The sequence below is a fragment of the Cricetulus griseus genome, chromosome 8 (genome assembly GCF_003668045.3).
Source record: "Cricetulus griseus strain 17A/GY chromosome 8, alternate assembly CriGri-PICRH-1.0, whole genome shotgun sequence".
Lineage (NCBI taxonomy): Eukaryota > Metazoa > Chordata > Mammalia > Rodentia > Cricetidae > Cricetulus > Cricetulus griseus.
The window spans coordinates 91,128,197-91,144,661 of NC_048601.1; the positions used below are offsets into that span (position 1 = coordinate 91,128,197).

Consider the following 16,465-nt stretch of genomic DNA (forward strand, 5'->3'; position numbering starts at 1 on the left):
ACAAATGCCAGGAACACAACAAAACCCATGATTCATAGCAAACATAGCAGTGAAAGGGAAGTTTTGAACAATAAATGTATACATCAGACAACAGAAAGATCTTAGCAACTGACCAACTGATGCAACTCAAGGACGTAGGAAAAACGATAAACCAAAACCCAAATCATAGCAGAAAATCATAACTTAAGAGTTGGGTGTGGTGGCACACACCTTTAATCCCAATATTGGGAGGAAGAGGCAAGAGGCTATCTGTTCTTTCCAGTACAGCTTGATATACACAGTGAATTACAAGAGTCAGGAATACATATTGAAACCCTCTCTCAACAAAACCACCCACAAAAAAAAAAAAAAAATCAATGAAACAATTGCATGTTTTGAAAGGGAAAGCAAAATTATCAAAACAAATAAGGCTGTATGTTGAGTAGACTCTGAGATGAAAGAAGACATTATTTACAACACTACAAGTACACAGGATTACAAGGAATGATGCAACAACTACAATGCCACAAAACTGGAAACCTACAACAAATACGTTTAACTCAGCTAACTGAATCAAAAGAATACAAAATCTACACAGGCCAATAATGAAATGTTAACAGTAATTGAAATTTCCTAAAGACAGTCCAGGACTTGGTGACTTTACTGTTGAATTCTACAAAAACAATGAGCCAAGAGCTAATTCCAATGCTGCTTCTATATTTAGAAGTTGAAATCAGAGGAACTCTACCAAATGAATTATTTGGATACCTAGAGGAGACAACAAGCACAGACTCACATACAAATTATATATGGGTTTCTCTGTGTAGCTTTGTAGACCAGGCTGGCCTCGAACTCACAGAGATCCACCTGTATCTGCCTCCCAAGTACTGGAATTAAAGGCATGCGCTACCACTGCCTGGCTAAAAGATTTTTTTTTTTTTTTTTTGGAGCATACAAATATTCTTAATATAGTAGTACCAAATGAACTCAATAACATAGCAAAATATAATACACTATGAGAAAAGTGTTTACAAATAATCTGACAAGGATTCATTTGCAAATTACTAGAAACTTAAAAGGCCATATAAAACAATTCAATTAAAAAGTGAGCTAAAAACCTAAATGGATACTTCTCAAAAGAAATATAAATTGCAAAAAAAAAAAAAGTCTCTCTGGTCACATAGAAACATGTGAAATTTGTGTTTCTGTGAAAACACAAATCAAAATTGCAATGAAGTAGCATGTCATGTCATTAAAATAGCTATCATTAAAAAGATGGAAGAGATGCTAGAGGATGTAAAAAAGGAAAATTCTTACACACTATTGGAAAGGATGTAATTAGTACAGCCATTATAGAAAACACAATGGAAGGTCCTCCAGACACTAGAAATTGCTAAATGCTACCATGTCTATCTGAAGATAAAATATCAAGAATAGATTCGTACTCCCATGTTTGTTGAGCCTATTCACAGAGCTAAAATGTGAAATAACTCAGATTCTCCTCAGTAGAAGAAGGTCAAAGAACATGCAGATAAATGCACAGTGGAATATTATTCACTTGCAAGAAACACAGCTGGAACTGGAGGTCATCGTTAAATGAAATAAGCCAGACACAGGACATACACTCATGCATCTGTGGAGAACTAAGTCAAACTCTTGGAAAAACAGAGTGGAATCGTGACCAGTAAACTCAGACAAGTTGTGGGGAGGGTGGCTGAAGTTCTAATGATCTTCAAACCACTGACAGACAGGAGGGCTACTTCTGGGTCTTTAACATAGCAGGTAATAGGTAGACCGCCCATACTTCACAGTGAGTACAAGTGTATGGAAACTTCAACACAAAATGGTGTGTGCAGACAAAAATTCTTATTGTCCTGATTTTTTAATTACATATTCTATATATATGTATTGAATTACTCTAATGCATCCCACAAAAATGCACGTTTATCAGTAAAGCCTGAGGAATCCTTATATGTGACATATAAAAGGGACATGCTGATTCTTCTACCCTGCTGGGCTGCTGGGTCTAGAAGGTGTAACAGAATGGAGCTTCGGACAGGAAGACAGGCAAGGGAGAGAAAAACAGGCCTAAGGTCTTATCATGAAGAAACATGTATCTTGTTTAATGGTTTTCCTATCCTATTTGGGAGACCTGTTAAAGATATCAAATTTGGATTTTCTGGGACATTTTGAAGTTTGTTTAAATTTGTCATTTCAGCTCCACGCTCTGTGTGATGACAGAGTATGTGATTTTGAAGACCCCACCTTGGCTCCTTTGAGAGACACTGAAAGGTTTGAAATTGTGCAGCGTTTGTTTGCCTCTGCTGACATTGTCTTGGAGAGGATGCGGCTGTCCGTGAAAGCCAACATCCTGAAGAACTCTTGCATCTTCCCATTAATTCTTCATATCACTCTAAGTGGGCTCTGCACTCTAAGCAGAGAACATGAGTAATGTCTTTGTCAGAAGTATGTACTGGGCACTTTGCAGAATTGAGAAAATACTTTGGTATTTTGGGCCAAGCATGTTAAGTTGGTTAGTGAATTCCAAAGCACAGTAAGAGTGGTGATTTCCACACCAAATGCCTACAAGTACTGTGAATGGTTTATTTTCATCAAAGGCTCACTGTGCCAATAGACAGTGAACCCTGGTAGGCAAGTGCTTTGTACTTGACTCACTTGTCATTTTATTTTTCACTCACTTGTTTTACCATAACAGAAGAGTCTGAGACTTCAAAACTCATCTTAGGCTGTGAATGCTACAGGAAAGCAATTCTCTTCACTTCTTTGGGACATGCTGTACATTATTTGATGACTGAGAAACTGTAAATGGTACTTGAGTTTATGAAACAAAATTATATAAAGGACATGTGATTTCACTCACCTCAACATGGGGATTTAGACTTACTTGACTTTGTTTTGATGAACATACCATGTCTGGAAAAGTTCCAGTGCATTCTGGGAATTTGTCACATGTTGCAATTTCTATCCAAGTAATTTCTGAACTATGAAGTTTGCTGTTTATTCTGTTCTGATGTCCTTCTGCTCCAGCAGGCTTGGGCAGTCTCCCAAGCCTCTCAATTCCACTGAGTATCTGTTACTATATAGGTCAGACCCAATGCCTCTGGGCAGAAGCAGCAGGGAGACGCATGTTAGCATGCAGTTTTCATCTCCACTTCAGATCATAAGGGAGAGTAACAAAAATGAAATAAAACGAGACTCCACCTCATGTAGCTGTCTTTTATGGGGTTTAAGTTGTACCAGAGGCACTGCTCAGAAATAAACTGATCATAAATTAGGAAAGAAATGCAAGTGTGTACAGTTGTGCGAAGTTGGTGGTGCTGTGTCTCATCTACTTCTGACATAAGTCATGAAGAACAAGCTATGGACAGAACAAATACGAATCTACAGGTGGAAAACACACACACACACACACACACACACACACACACACACACACACACACACACACACACACACACACACACACACACACACGCATGGAATGCCTGTCTAAAGGCCAGAAGAAACCTGGCAGTGGTGCATTGCAATTCAGGGACTTTAGAGATTGGGACAAAAGGCAAAAAAAAAGGTATTTCCTTACATTTATCTTCTAGTTGGAATTTCGTATTATCCTTCTAATTAAAAAATAAAACCCTAATAGTAAGTTGTGGAAAATAGAAGATATAAAAGGGACTGGGTAAGTGATTGTTGTAAAAGCATGGAAACCTGAGTTAGGTCTCTGGCACCCATGTAGGACACCAGGTACTGAGATCACATCTGTAATACAGTATTGGAAGGCAGAGACAGGAAGATGTCTGGGCTTGCCAGACTAGCCAACCAGAGTGCTTCAGTTTCAGTCAGAGAACCTGTCTGGGGGAAAAACCCCAAAACACCTGGAGAGCAACAGAGGAAGACATCTCTTGCCTTTATGTGCACATGTAAACACACCCACACACAGAAAAAAAATGTGAAAAACAAAAAGCATTCTTGTAGAGACATCAGAAAGACCCGAAAGTGGCAGGTTCCTAAATGTGAGGTATGGAACCCTAGAAACCAGCACGGGAGCGTTCCAAAGGGCACTTCTGGAAAGGCTTCCTGCTACACAAAGCCACACTGCTGTGTTTTGGTGGGTTCCTGCCCTCTTCCGCAGGCCCAGTGTTAAGATGCAACCCTCAAGAGGGCTGCTTGCTGAAACACACGACTTCTCTTTCCTGGGCAGATGGGAAGTGGCCACAGTGACTCATGCTGTCTAAGCAGAGTCTTTGTTCCTTGATCCTGTATTTTAATCTTCCCCAACTCTGGAATCCTTTTCTATGAAAGCCACCATCATGCATTAGCCAGAACAGAAACAACAGCACAGGGAATCCTGGCTGAAAAGTAGAGGCAGGTGAAAATTTATTAGGTGGAAAAATTTAATGAAGGACTTTAAAAAAAATCATTTAAATCAAAGCTAATGTAATATCCTGTAGTTTTATCTCTTAGTTCTACCTATAAAAAAAAACACTGCCAATTTTCAAACAGCAAGTATTTATATATACAAAAAATATTTTTACCAGGAATAGGTAATCTCACAAACTGAAACTAATAATTTTTAACTGTATATGGAAATATGTAGAAAGATTTATAGCTCCTGACAAATCATTCCTTACTGTATTAAAGGAAATTCATGGATACAAGGACAGCAATGATGTTTCTCTTTGTAGAAACTAGCAATGCAGACACCCGGAAAACAGGGATGCTGAACTTTTATTGTTAAACCTTTTCATCAGAAAGTTCCTTAAGCAACTTGACAAGCTTGATTTTTATAAGCATGTTGTATTCTACTGAAAACTCCTTACAGTCACTGAAAAGGGTGGGGCTAAAAAGCATGTATTTGTATTAGGAGGAAAGGTATGCAGAAATGAACTGGGGGAGGAGAGACAAAAAAATTCTCACAAGTCATTCATATCAAATGGTCTTTGTGGGTTCTGACAATTCAAAAAAGCTTACAGAAAATTTCATTTGTTGCTGAACACTTGTACTGGCTAATTTTATGCCAGCTTGGCACAGTCTAGGCATCTTAGAGGAGGGCACCCCAATTGAGAAAATACCTCCCTAAGATCAGACTGCAGGCAAGCTTATCTTAAAGAGAGCATTTTCTTAATTAGTGATTGGTGGGGGAGGACCCAGCTCACTGTGGATGGTGCCACACCTGGGCTGGTGGTCCTGGGTTCTATCAGAAAGCAGGCTGAGCAAGCCACGAGAAACAAGCTGGCAAACAGAGTTCCTCCATGGCCTCTGCATCAGCTCCTAGCTCTAAGTTCCTGCCCTGACTCCCTTCATTGGTGAACAGTGATATGGAACTGTAAACCAAGTAACTCCTTTCCTCCCCAACTTGTTTTGGATCCTGGTGTTTCATCACAGCAATAGCAACCCTAACTAAGACAACACTATTGCTCATTCTTCTGCAAGACATCACTTAAAAACAAAACTAGAAACCAAAAAAGCAACAAAAACCAAGTGTTACAGAAGAAACAGGAACCAGTGAAAACGAGCATCTACTTTGCATTTCCTGTTCAGATATTGATATAGGAGAAACATGAACTAGCAGCAGTGGTGTTATAAAGAAGATACTTTACAAAGGAGAACTTAGATAAGGGAGTGGCACCTCCATAGGGAACTGGGAGATAAGCCGTGTGCATGTCAGAAATGGCAGGGAAGAAAATTTTGTTCCTCAAACAATTGGGAGTTTTGGACTCCTGGCAGCATGTATGGAATGTATAAGCCCAAGGCCTATATAAGTTGGTACAATCTTCTATTTGAGGCTGCTCTGCCTTTGTGTGTTAGTCAGACCAGGCACATGCTATTATTAGAGGAATTTTCCTCTATTAATTTCTATGTGCTCAGAGTGACTTCTCACTGAGAAGGCATGCTCGTTCCATAACAGTACAGTGTCTAAGTGTCTCTTCCTGTAAAGACTAAGGTATTTCTCACTTGGACAACCACACTTATTAGCAGTGCTACCACTAACCTGCTCTCTGACATAGGTGTAATCATGTCTTAAATGATAATGGCTTCTGGTTTAATGTAATTTATAGCTGAGAAGGGTTTTTGCTTGTTTGTGGGGTGTTGGCGTGTGCCTACAGCCATGTGTACACTAAGCTAGACAGTTTTAATGTTGTGATCTTTCTTTTCTCTTAACTAGTTTTAGGTTTCCTCTATGTTCTCAGGCAACATTGACTAGTAGGAGGGAAGCCAGATTTGAGGTATCCCATTTATGGATAGATAATTGGGTCGCAGTGTAAATTTTAGGCACACGGATAAGGAAGGGCAGCTTCAGAGTACTAAGACCAGTCGTCAGCTAGGGACTTGGAATGGGGGGTCTAATGGAACTCCTAGAGTGTGACCACCTAGAGAAGGACCACTGAAAGGCAGGCCAGATCATCTGCCAGACCACAGCTCCATCAAGGAGCTCTCTTAACCCTGGGGACGGGTTCCTCAACCCATCTGCTGCTTAACCTCCGAATGAGGTGACTTCACAGGGACTGAAGGAGAAGCAACCTCGGGTAAGAGAACACATTTAATAAGCAGTGTCAGAGGCTACCACATCACAATCACAAGCTACTGCTTAGAGTTTAAGATGAAGACAAGTATTAACTTAGCCCTGCACAACACGTGGAAGGTAAAGGGCAATTAAATGTTACCAAAACCACACGGTCAAAAGTAGGACCTTAGTAGAAGTAGTACAACTATTTTTACTTTTATCATAAGAGATTATTTTTTTAAGACAATCTTGTAATTTTGCCCAAGTGGTGCAGATCGTGCTTACCTTAGAAAAGAGAGCATCATTCTCTCCATTTTTAGTCCACTAAGGACATGTGATTCTGCAGTTTTCAAAAGTCACTCCAGGATACAAAGTAACAAGATGAACTATGAGAAATATTTTTGAAAGAATATAACTTTAAAAGCTAAAACAAAAATACAATTTAAAAACAACCTTACCTTAAAAAACTATAGAATTATCATCTTCTTCAGGTGTATCATATATACTTAGAAAAAGACCAAAATGATGCTGAATTATTCATCAAATGTATTCTTAAAAATCTGTGAATAATATTCAGTTATATACAATAATCTCATTATTTAAAATACTGAATTTCTCCCAAGAACTCCAAATACATTACAGATGTTGTAAGAATTCTCACAGCAAATCCCTTGGAACAGGAGGAGGGCAGGCACTGTAATCTTTAAGTCTAACGTATAGCACAATTTCACTTCAAAGTTTAAGTAAATATTTCCCAAGAGGCTCCATCCAGAAATGTTTTTTCTTAAGGAAATCAAATTCTAATAATGAGAAACAGTTTCTGAGCTTAGTGTCTCTAAAAAAATCTTCAGAAAGGAGATTAATGTCAGCTTCAAGGTGGACACAAAGCCTCTTAAAAGAATCTAAAATAGATCAGAATGTCTAGGAATTTGAAAGTAATTAAAAACCTTAGAACACTAGCTGTAATATATTGGCAAATATATTTAGTTCTATTATTCATTAATTTTGGGAGATAGTTACATACTACACACATAGCTTTGTGTGTGTGTGTGTGTGTGTGTGTGTGTATTTTTTAAGAAAATGAACTATTTATGCACACAAAACTTCAGGACTGCCTTTTCCTTTTTTAGTGTGATGATTAATTACTGTGGAGGTAGGGTCCTCCAGTGTTAATAATGAAGAACTGTTTCAGTAGGCATAAAAATAAGTAGACTGCTATTTTTTTTTTTTTACCATTTTCAAACTTTTTATAATTTGAATTTATCCATTTAAAATAGTTTTAACTAATTTGGTGGCCTTGGCAATCAACTTCAATCACTGAGTCATGATACTTGTTATACATAAAAGTAAGTACCATTTTAATTAATTTTTGAAGTAGGGATCATTTCTTGTGTTGCTGGGGATTAAGCCCAGGATCTCACACATGTTAATTTAGGCACACATTCTACCAAAGTTATAGCCCTGGGCTCTTGTTGTTTTGTTTCTGAGGCAGGGTCTTGTTATACTATGCAGGCCAGCCTCCAATTGGAAATCCTCCTGCTTCAGCCTCCTGAGTGCTTACATTACCAAGCCTGACAAAAATCATCATTTTTGCCATAATCAATGGCCTGCTATTTTTTAAACATTTTAATAACTAATTTGGCATTTTAAAGGAAAAAAAATAAATAACCTTACCAGACTATAGAATCTAGGGTTTAGTCCTATTTGGTTTATGATTTCTATTTTAGGAAGCTATGGTCAACAACTGTATCAATTCAGCCAAAACAGACATTCCTGATGTATTTGACATCTGTTATTATCTAAAAACACAAAAATGGAAACTGCACAAAAAAGCACAGTGGTAATGAAGGCAAAAAATCTACTGTAGGGCATTGAATATATTCCATTAGCAAAGGTTTAAATGACTTGTTCAGCGACATCGTTTCTACAAGCATTTGTACATTTGAAAATGCAAAAATACATATAACCATTAGTTGTGAAGAAATAACCATGCCCTGAACACTGAATGTGGACTCTCATCCTGCGGTGCATTTTATGAATACACATACAAAACATTTTCCTGAAGAACATGCATGTGTGTGTATATATTTTACTTATTACCAATTACTGAATGCCACTGTAAGCCCTTTCACATTCTGTTATTATAAATAAGAGAAGTATAAATTTCCTTATCATAATACCTAGGAGGAATCCTGGTGTGAGGCTTGATGGTTCCTACCAGACTCAGGTGTGGACTAAGTTACAAGTTCAGTGATTCTTCACAGAGAAACAGTTGTACTTTCTTAATATTGGCATCTATAGGACAGTGAACTAAACTGTATCATTTCATTAGGAGAAATCTGTGATTACTTATGTCATTAATTATGAGTGCCATGTTCAGAAATAATGTTAAGTAGAGATGGTGTGCATTTTTGTATCACATGATAAGGATATAATACATATGTAACTACTGTTTCTTTTGTTATCAAGATGGTAGAGATACTTGTGGATAGACTGCTGTGCTGATATAATTTTCCCAAAGCTGCTTAGAAAGGCTTCATGAAATAACATGAAGGTACATTGGGGAATATGGTCCATTTCCTGAGAGTGCAGAACTGAAATTTCTCTCCAAACTTACATTACAGTGTGTTGAAACATTAAGTCACAAGGTGCCATGTAAACACTGTGCTTTGACTTATGATGCTTTATGCTTTGAGAATCCAAGAATTCCAGCAAATACATGTGGCTTAAAAAGTTATTAAGAGTGTATGATCCACTTTGTTAACAATTTCTGTCCTGGAAAAAAAGAAAAAGAATTGATATTTTGGCTATGAAATTCTAGAATTAAAATTTAAAAGCCTGCAGAGTCCCTTTATTAACAGTATGGTAACTTTAGGTGTTTTATTATGGGAATAATAAAAAATATTGTGTGAATATAGCTTATTACCATATACATATGTATGCATGTATGTGCGTATCTCTATCAATATCTTTATATAGATGGATATATAACTTTGATGAGGGGAAAGACAAAGCCAGAATCCAGGTGTCTGGAGCCTGTCACCAAAGACACTCACCAGTATTTAAGCACCAAACCCTTTAAATGTGACTGTTCTGAATTGGAACGCTAGCAGCAATATAAAATAAGGTTAGTGTAGTTCAGTGCTGAGCTGCACCACTAAATGCATGCACTTAAGGGATAATATGGACCATTGGAGCTCCTAGAGGAGAACATCACCGAGGTGAATGTGGAAACCTCTATACTGTGGCAATGTAGATAAAGGATTTGGTTCCTAATCATTATGTAAGAAGTCTTTTTCCTAGCCGAAATCTAAAGAGTAAAGAACATTATTTAGTATACATAATGTATGTGCTATGTTTGTGTATATAAATAGATGGTCATCATTTCCAAATTTTGTAAACTGTTCAATGGACTTGGTTTCAACACAGAGAACAAATACCCTAACAAATCACTTCCCATTTCAGAAACCACATCTGATGATTAACAAACTGCTTGCAGCTTAGCGACATCTTTAAATATCACAAACATTTGCAGAGGCATACTTTTGCTGACTATTTCTTTAAAAAAGTTGACTGAAGTCACAGGTTTGAAACTTTGTATTTGAAAATAAGTAAACATTAAGTTGAGTGAAGTTTTGCAGGATAAGGCACTCTCTGTCTGCATGACCTTGCTTCCAGCCCGAGCTCACAAAGTAACTAAAATGCAACATTAGTCAGCATCAGCAAATCACTGCAACAAATGAAAAGAGTAAGCCTACAGAGAGTGCAAGCTATTGCTCTTCATTGTATTCACTAGAGAGAGAAATGGGGGGGGGGCGCTAGGTGATCTCTCTGCACAAATAAGAAAGAATAGCCATACTCTGAAGTAAGAGGTGGCATTGAAAAGACTTGATGTCAGATTAAGATAGAAGTGGACTAGCTATCGCACTGATATTCAAATTCTGCATCTGTAAGAAGTCCAATTAAGAAGTCAGTAACTACTAGTTTTTTCTAATGAGAATAATTGACCTTTCACTAAACACTGAAGAGAATGATAGCTTTACAAAACTATTTCAAGTATTCATTATCACAGTGAAAATGTGAGACCAACATTGAAGAGAATGATCTGAAAATTCCTTTGATGAAAAAAGGGTACTAAATCAAAACCTACAAAATGCTTGAACGCATTTCTTTATGTGATATGAATAGAAAGGTTATCCATAAAAAGTTAGAAAAATTAAGAGAAATTATATATTATTACACCTTCCCAACCACAATTATATAAAAATTCCACCTAGTGCACTGTTATTTCAATCTACACAATAAAAATGCCTAGATGTGGCAGATGCCTTCTACCTCTGCATGTATTCTCCCAGTAGAAGGTTTACTTGTTGAGTCACTTTTTAAAAGTTTTATTTAACTGTTAGCCTTATTGAATCATCAGTACACCCAGCTAATAGGGACCCACTGTGGCTCCATTCTTAGTTTCTCAATGGCAGTTTGTAGTTTCTCAAAGGCTTTGTCTAGATTGTCATTTACGATGATCAAATCAAAGTAGTGGTTGTATGCTCTCTGAATTCGTGCACTTTCATCCACTGTTTTCTTCAAATCAGAGTCCTGTGAATGTTAAAAAAAAAAAAAAAAGTTTGCATTGTAATACATACTGACTTGTTCAGATGTAATGTGAATAAGAAATGAGGGAGTTGGATATTTGTTGGAATTCAGATGCCAGTTCTCAAAATCTACCTTATACAGCGCTGAAGAAGGTACTACCAGATACCTGTTCATGTTGTAATCTTTCCATCTATTTCCATGATTTATGAGTATTCTATACCTTCTGTTCTGCTGTCATTAGAATGAAATTCCTAATACTATTAGGGTGAGTCTAAGATAATGCAAGAATTACTACAAGTGGCTGACTTCTAGCTGACTTCTATATAATCCTTTCCAAAAGAGTGTCATCCCATGGCCTGTGTAAAGCCAGGGTCCCAGCTTGTAATGGCTGTTCAACTCAAAGCCTATTTGTCTCCTGTCACTTAGAAAGGCAGAGACTCTTAAAAGTGTGACTGGAAGACTAAGCTGTGCTAAAACACACACCCATAGATTTCATCTTTATGTCTAAGATTGTTGATTGCATTGTATCTAGTCCTAGATGGTTTGGAACAACACAGGGAGTAGAGTACCTAAGTGATGGGTTTTGTATGAGAAGGTAAAGCTTTCCATAAACTTTTACTACACCTTCATATGTAATTCTACAAGTATGAATTGGGATCCTATTAATGTTTGCAAAGTTTCAGAATCAGTAGATAAAAGTAAAACAGAAAGGGCTCCTACTTTTTGGTAGAAAAGGCATATAAAGGACAAATAGAAACTTTGCAACTTTGAAGTACTTTAGAAGAAAACATACTTAGGCACAAAGACTTTTAAAAGATCTACATTTAGACAGAGTGATGACAGTCTAAGATCCAAGGAAGCAAGATGGTTTCAGGATTACACAGGGCTGTAGATGCAAAGACTACAATGTATATATTCCAATACTGATCTTTTTCATTTTCTAAATCTCAAGTTCTGTTTTAAAGTGAAGGACTGTCACGTAAAAGCAATATTATTTCAAATCCTAATTACATCTAGTAAATCAATTTTCACTCTGTAGCACTTTACATAGTGCAGTGACTTCCTAAGTATGATTAGATAGGATTAAACATACTCAGAAGAAAAGGGAGAAGAAAAGTGTTAACTTGAAAAGAGCTCCCTACCGTCAAAAGCTTGGTGGTGATTCCTGCATCCACCACAGCCTTGTGCATGGCACGCAGGGTCTCTAGCTCTGGAGCAGCAATGAATACCACATAGGGCATGAACTCAGATGTCCTCAATACTTTCAATGCCTGTGCAAAAAGTAATTACAAACCAATTTATATAATGTTAGAAGTTGAAGTGTGCTGGCCATTAGTATAAACAGAAGTCTGTCTCTTTCCAAAGGTTAAGGACATAATTTACTGCCTGTGCCCCTTGTCCTAACTTTACAAAGCACTTTCCTAAAATGCCAAATGTTGTAAAATCAAGTGTTACTAATCTTTGTTCTCTTGGCTGTCTGACATTTGTCTATGTATCTAGCCATGGACTCATAATGAAGTTGAGAAAGAACCATATTCCCACCTTGATAAAACATCTCCCTCTCTCCTCACACCCTACATACGGCCAAAAGCTCCCCAGGAAAATAAAAATTAACAATGGCTTTGGAATTCATGCAACTCACTTGTGGGTTGACATCCAAAATGCAAGTCCGTCCAGTTTGTACAACTTCAAGAATAGAGTCAATCTTAGTTCCATAGAGGTTTCCTTCATATTCCCCATGCTCCAAATACTTTCCAGCTTTAATATCTGCTTCCATCTCTGATCGGGACACAAATTTATATGCCTGTCCATCCTTTTCATCTTCTCTTGGCTTCCGTGAAGTAACTGGAATAAAATAATTTGTAGATTGTGAAATATAGACTAAAATACACATTGATAGCCTCACATGTTTCACTTAGTATATGGATTTGGCTAAACTGATCTACCTCCTGGTTTCGCAAATAAAGTTTTGAGCCACAGCCATGCATATTTGTTTATTCAATGTCTACATTTTCTTTTCCATTAAAATAGCAGCTATGACACAAACTGTATAACCTTTGAACAGGACTATTTGTTGATCTAAAGAGAATGTTTAAAGGGACGGTGCCCAATATAAACTTTCTATCAAAAATGTGATTTTTAATCCAACTTGAAACTTAAAACATACTTATTTAGCAGTCCTAGGCCTGGTGCCAGTGAATGAATACCTTTTCCTTATAAATGGTGCTCTCCTTTTTCTTGAAGATTCTACTCTGCTCCTCTTTGCAGTCAAACATTTAACTGACTATCCAAAGGTGAGCACAGTTCTCCCACTTAGTTGGTAGTAACTATTTTCTGAAGTGCAATTCTACCCACAAATTAGGACATAATTTCTTTACTTTTAGTTTCCTGCTTTCTGATACTCCCAAATGTTAAGGACTTGATTTTATACGCCGTTATCATTATGGTCTTCTCTACTCTGACCTATGGTTTCCAAACCAGAATGAATACCCCAATTCCAAAGTCCAAGTGCAGGGTACCTTTCATGTGTTATTTGCATCTGTGAATGCTTTCAGGCAAGTAAGGTTATGACAATTTGGTCTGTACTAGGAATGATTTTATTACCATGTTTGACATCTCTGCAAAGGTGTACTCTGCCGAATTTAACAGTAGCTTTGAAGACAAATAATTTTTGTATTATTTCAGCATTAGCCTGAATTTAAGTTTTACTGGACTCCATTTTTGTTAAGTAAATGGAAAATATCTGAGCAATTCATTAATTATGTGAAATTAAAATAAATGATATAAAGAAAAAGTCGACAGACTTTTAACTTATGGGTAAAAAGCATAAGACACCAAGAAAACTTTCGGAAGAAAACAAAAAGAACTTTAAATTCAAGGTAAAGGTATAGTTTATAATGAGATCATATGTATAGTTGTCTTCTGCTGTCTTGAACTAATTTCAAGAATCTTCAAGATGGTATGATGGTTCTCCTCACTCAAGAGCAACAATAACAAAACAAAAACAAACAAAAACCCATGAAATGAAATGTCACCAAAGATCATATGACAAGATATCCAAGATAATTTTAAGCCTCCCACATAAGTACACACAAGGACTTGGTTCAGTATATGTAACTCTAATTTAAAAGTTGCATCTTCTGGTGAAGCCCTGCTTTGACAACATTTATGTATCAGTGTGTAAATGCAAACACACACAAATCACTTCCCAAAACGTTCAGAGAATCCCAGCTCACGGCAGCATGTTTACAAGTGTTTTCAACTATAACTCTACCCTCTACTGGACATGCCAAAGGGGATACTGCCATATTTTAAATTCCTTTTCGTTTTTCAGATAGAGCAGAATGACTGTACTTATTCCTTAGGCTTATACACATACACATTAAATAGTGGTACTTCTTTGAAGTTAAATTTTAAGACTGGCAAAATTCTAAATTTTAGCAGTAAAGAGTCAACAAAGAAACACTCCATGTGTTAACCAAGCCCAAGGTCATCATAGTAAAAGCAAAACAAAACAGGATTTATAGCTTATCTTCCTGAGATAACACTGTTTTTCTATCCTATTTCTACAATATACTGAAAAATTCTAACAAATCACCATGACACCACTAGCCTCACCTGACAATATGTACTATGTATGGAAACAAGCAATCCCACTCTATGGCCTTACCTGCAGTACACAAGGCAGGGATATCACTTAAGTGCCCATCAATGAACAGCAGATTTTAAAAATACTGAACATATTTTAATAATTTGTATTCTTACATAACTAGAAGATATTGAATGAATAAAAACTTAGTGGTGGTAAAATATTCATAAAAGTTATCATTTAGACATTCTGAAGTATACTACTCAGTAGCATGAAGTACACTCAGACTGTTGTGCAACTAATAAATCAGTATACTATCTACTCCCAGAGTTTTCTCTTGTCATTCCAAACTCTGTGCACCTTAAATAAATCCTCCCTCCCCATTATAGCAATTCATCCCTGCTCCCAGCATCCGAATGGTTATGAAGTGGTTCACTGTGATCTTTAGGTTTATCCAATGATTAATGATACCAAGCAGGTGTTCCTGTCTTTATTTGCAATTTTGAATGTCTACTGAAGCTCTTTATCCATTTTTGAATTGGAGTTTTTGTTTGTTTGTTTAATGATAAGACTATGTTTATGAAAAAACTTTGATGACCTGGCAGAAAAGACACATGATGGCGATTCATTCATCATCAAATACTTATTGGTCATCCTATTATATAGAAACCTGTTCTAGGTAGTAGGTCAAAGAAGAACTAAATTCTCTCTCTCCCTCCCTCTTTTCTTCTCCCTCCCTCTCCCTCTCTCAGTGACTAATCAACAAATATTTAGGTGCTATACCACAACCACTAGGTAACTGGAGAAGTTGCATGAAGTTGAACTGTCAGTTGTCCTTGAATAAAAGCACACTTCAAGCATGTGAAAGTACAAAAGAGTGGGTGCTCTGGGAACCCAGACAAGTTAAGAAACAAAGGCATGAATAATGAGCTAGAGTTGCTTGAAGAAAAGACTAGTATACTAAGTGGGTATAGTATGCAGCATTGACCTGAACAAGGCAACTGAGATTCTATAAGCACAAAATCAGTATTAAATACTTTTGAATGCTTTCTGTAAGAGTGTAAATAGAATGCTGAGTAGAATTTTAACTTCAGTCTCAGACTTCCTAAACAGATGCTATCATTTTAAGGATGTACTCTATCTTTTGCAGTTTACCAAAAATAGTCATTAGATAGGTCCATCTATCTAAGCCCTACTATCTTAGGTATATCCAAAAAGGAGTCAATGAGTTTTGAGTCATAGGTTTAGGGAGAAATGTGTTGTCTTTTCTTTCCCTACATAGTAAAATTATTTTTCCAGAAGAATGCTCAAGGCCTATGTTGTCATGCCATAGCAGTGGGGTGGTTTGTACGGCCACTGATGGTAAAACAAAAATGACTTTCCTAGGCTAATGCATGCATGTATATGCATGTCCAAAAGATAGCCCACTTTTCTGAGCTTTCTTGAAGGCTCTTCCCACAGAAAGACAGTAAGAGAAAACATACTACCTAACCCTCTACATCTGTTAGCTCTGTACCTGTACATTCAGGCTAGCCATGGATGGGAAAATTCAGAAACAAACAAAAAATATCTGTACTGACTATGGACAGAGTTTTGTCTTGTCACTGTTCTTTAAGCAATACAACTATTTATAGCCCACTTAACATTATTTTTGGTATCATAAATAATTCAAATGACTTAAGCATCTGCAGAAAGTTTTGCATGGGGTATATGCAAAATTCTTTGGACTTGAAATATTCTTGGATTTTAGTTCTTTGGGGAGTGAAGTGGGGCGTGGTTAT

The 16,465-nt window shown here is 36.9% G+C and overlaps 2 protein-coding genes across 11 annotated transcripts in view; one reads left to right on the plus strand and one right to left on the minus strand.

The window, feature by feature from the left end:
• Positions 1-16,465, plus strand: part of Gsdme (gasdermin E) — a 90,983-nt gene that overhangs the window by 56,695 nt on the left and 17,823 nt on the right. For 2 of the 5 annotated variants that reach the window (XR_003487710.2, XR_003487712.2), the window contains exon 11: positions 2,198-2,333. The exons of 2 other annotated variants lie outside the window; for them this stretch is intronic. Coding sequence is in view for 1 of the 3 variants with exons in the window: in XM_035448670.1 (XP_035304561.1) it covers positions 2,198-2,431 (234 nt within the window). In the remaining 2 variants the exon portion in view is untranslated. Of the gene's footprint in view, positions 1-2,197; positions 3,206-16,465 lie in introns of those variants that run through there. One more of the 5 variants, XM_035448670.1, reaches the window with a different exon arrangement.
• The window catches only part of Mpp6 (membrane palmitoylated protein 6), a 94,206-nt gene continuing 87,822 nt past the window's right edge, over positions 10,082-16,465 (minus strand). For all 6 annotated transcript variants that reach the window (XM_027429590.2, XM_027429591.2, XM_027429592.2 and 3 more), the window contains 3 exons: positions 12,738-12,940; positions 12,238-12,366; positions 10,082-11,098 (listed from right to left, as the gene is read on the minus strand). In XM_027429590.2, the coding sequence (XP_027285391.1) occupies positions 10,922-11,098; positions 12,238-12,366; positions 12,738-12,940 (509 nt within the window). In that variant the 3' untranslated portion in view covers positions 10,082-10,921. The remainder of the gene's footprint in view (positions 11,099-12,237; positions 12,367-12,737; positions 12,941-16,465) is intronic.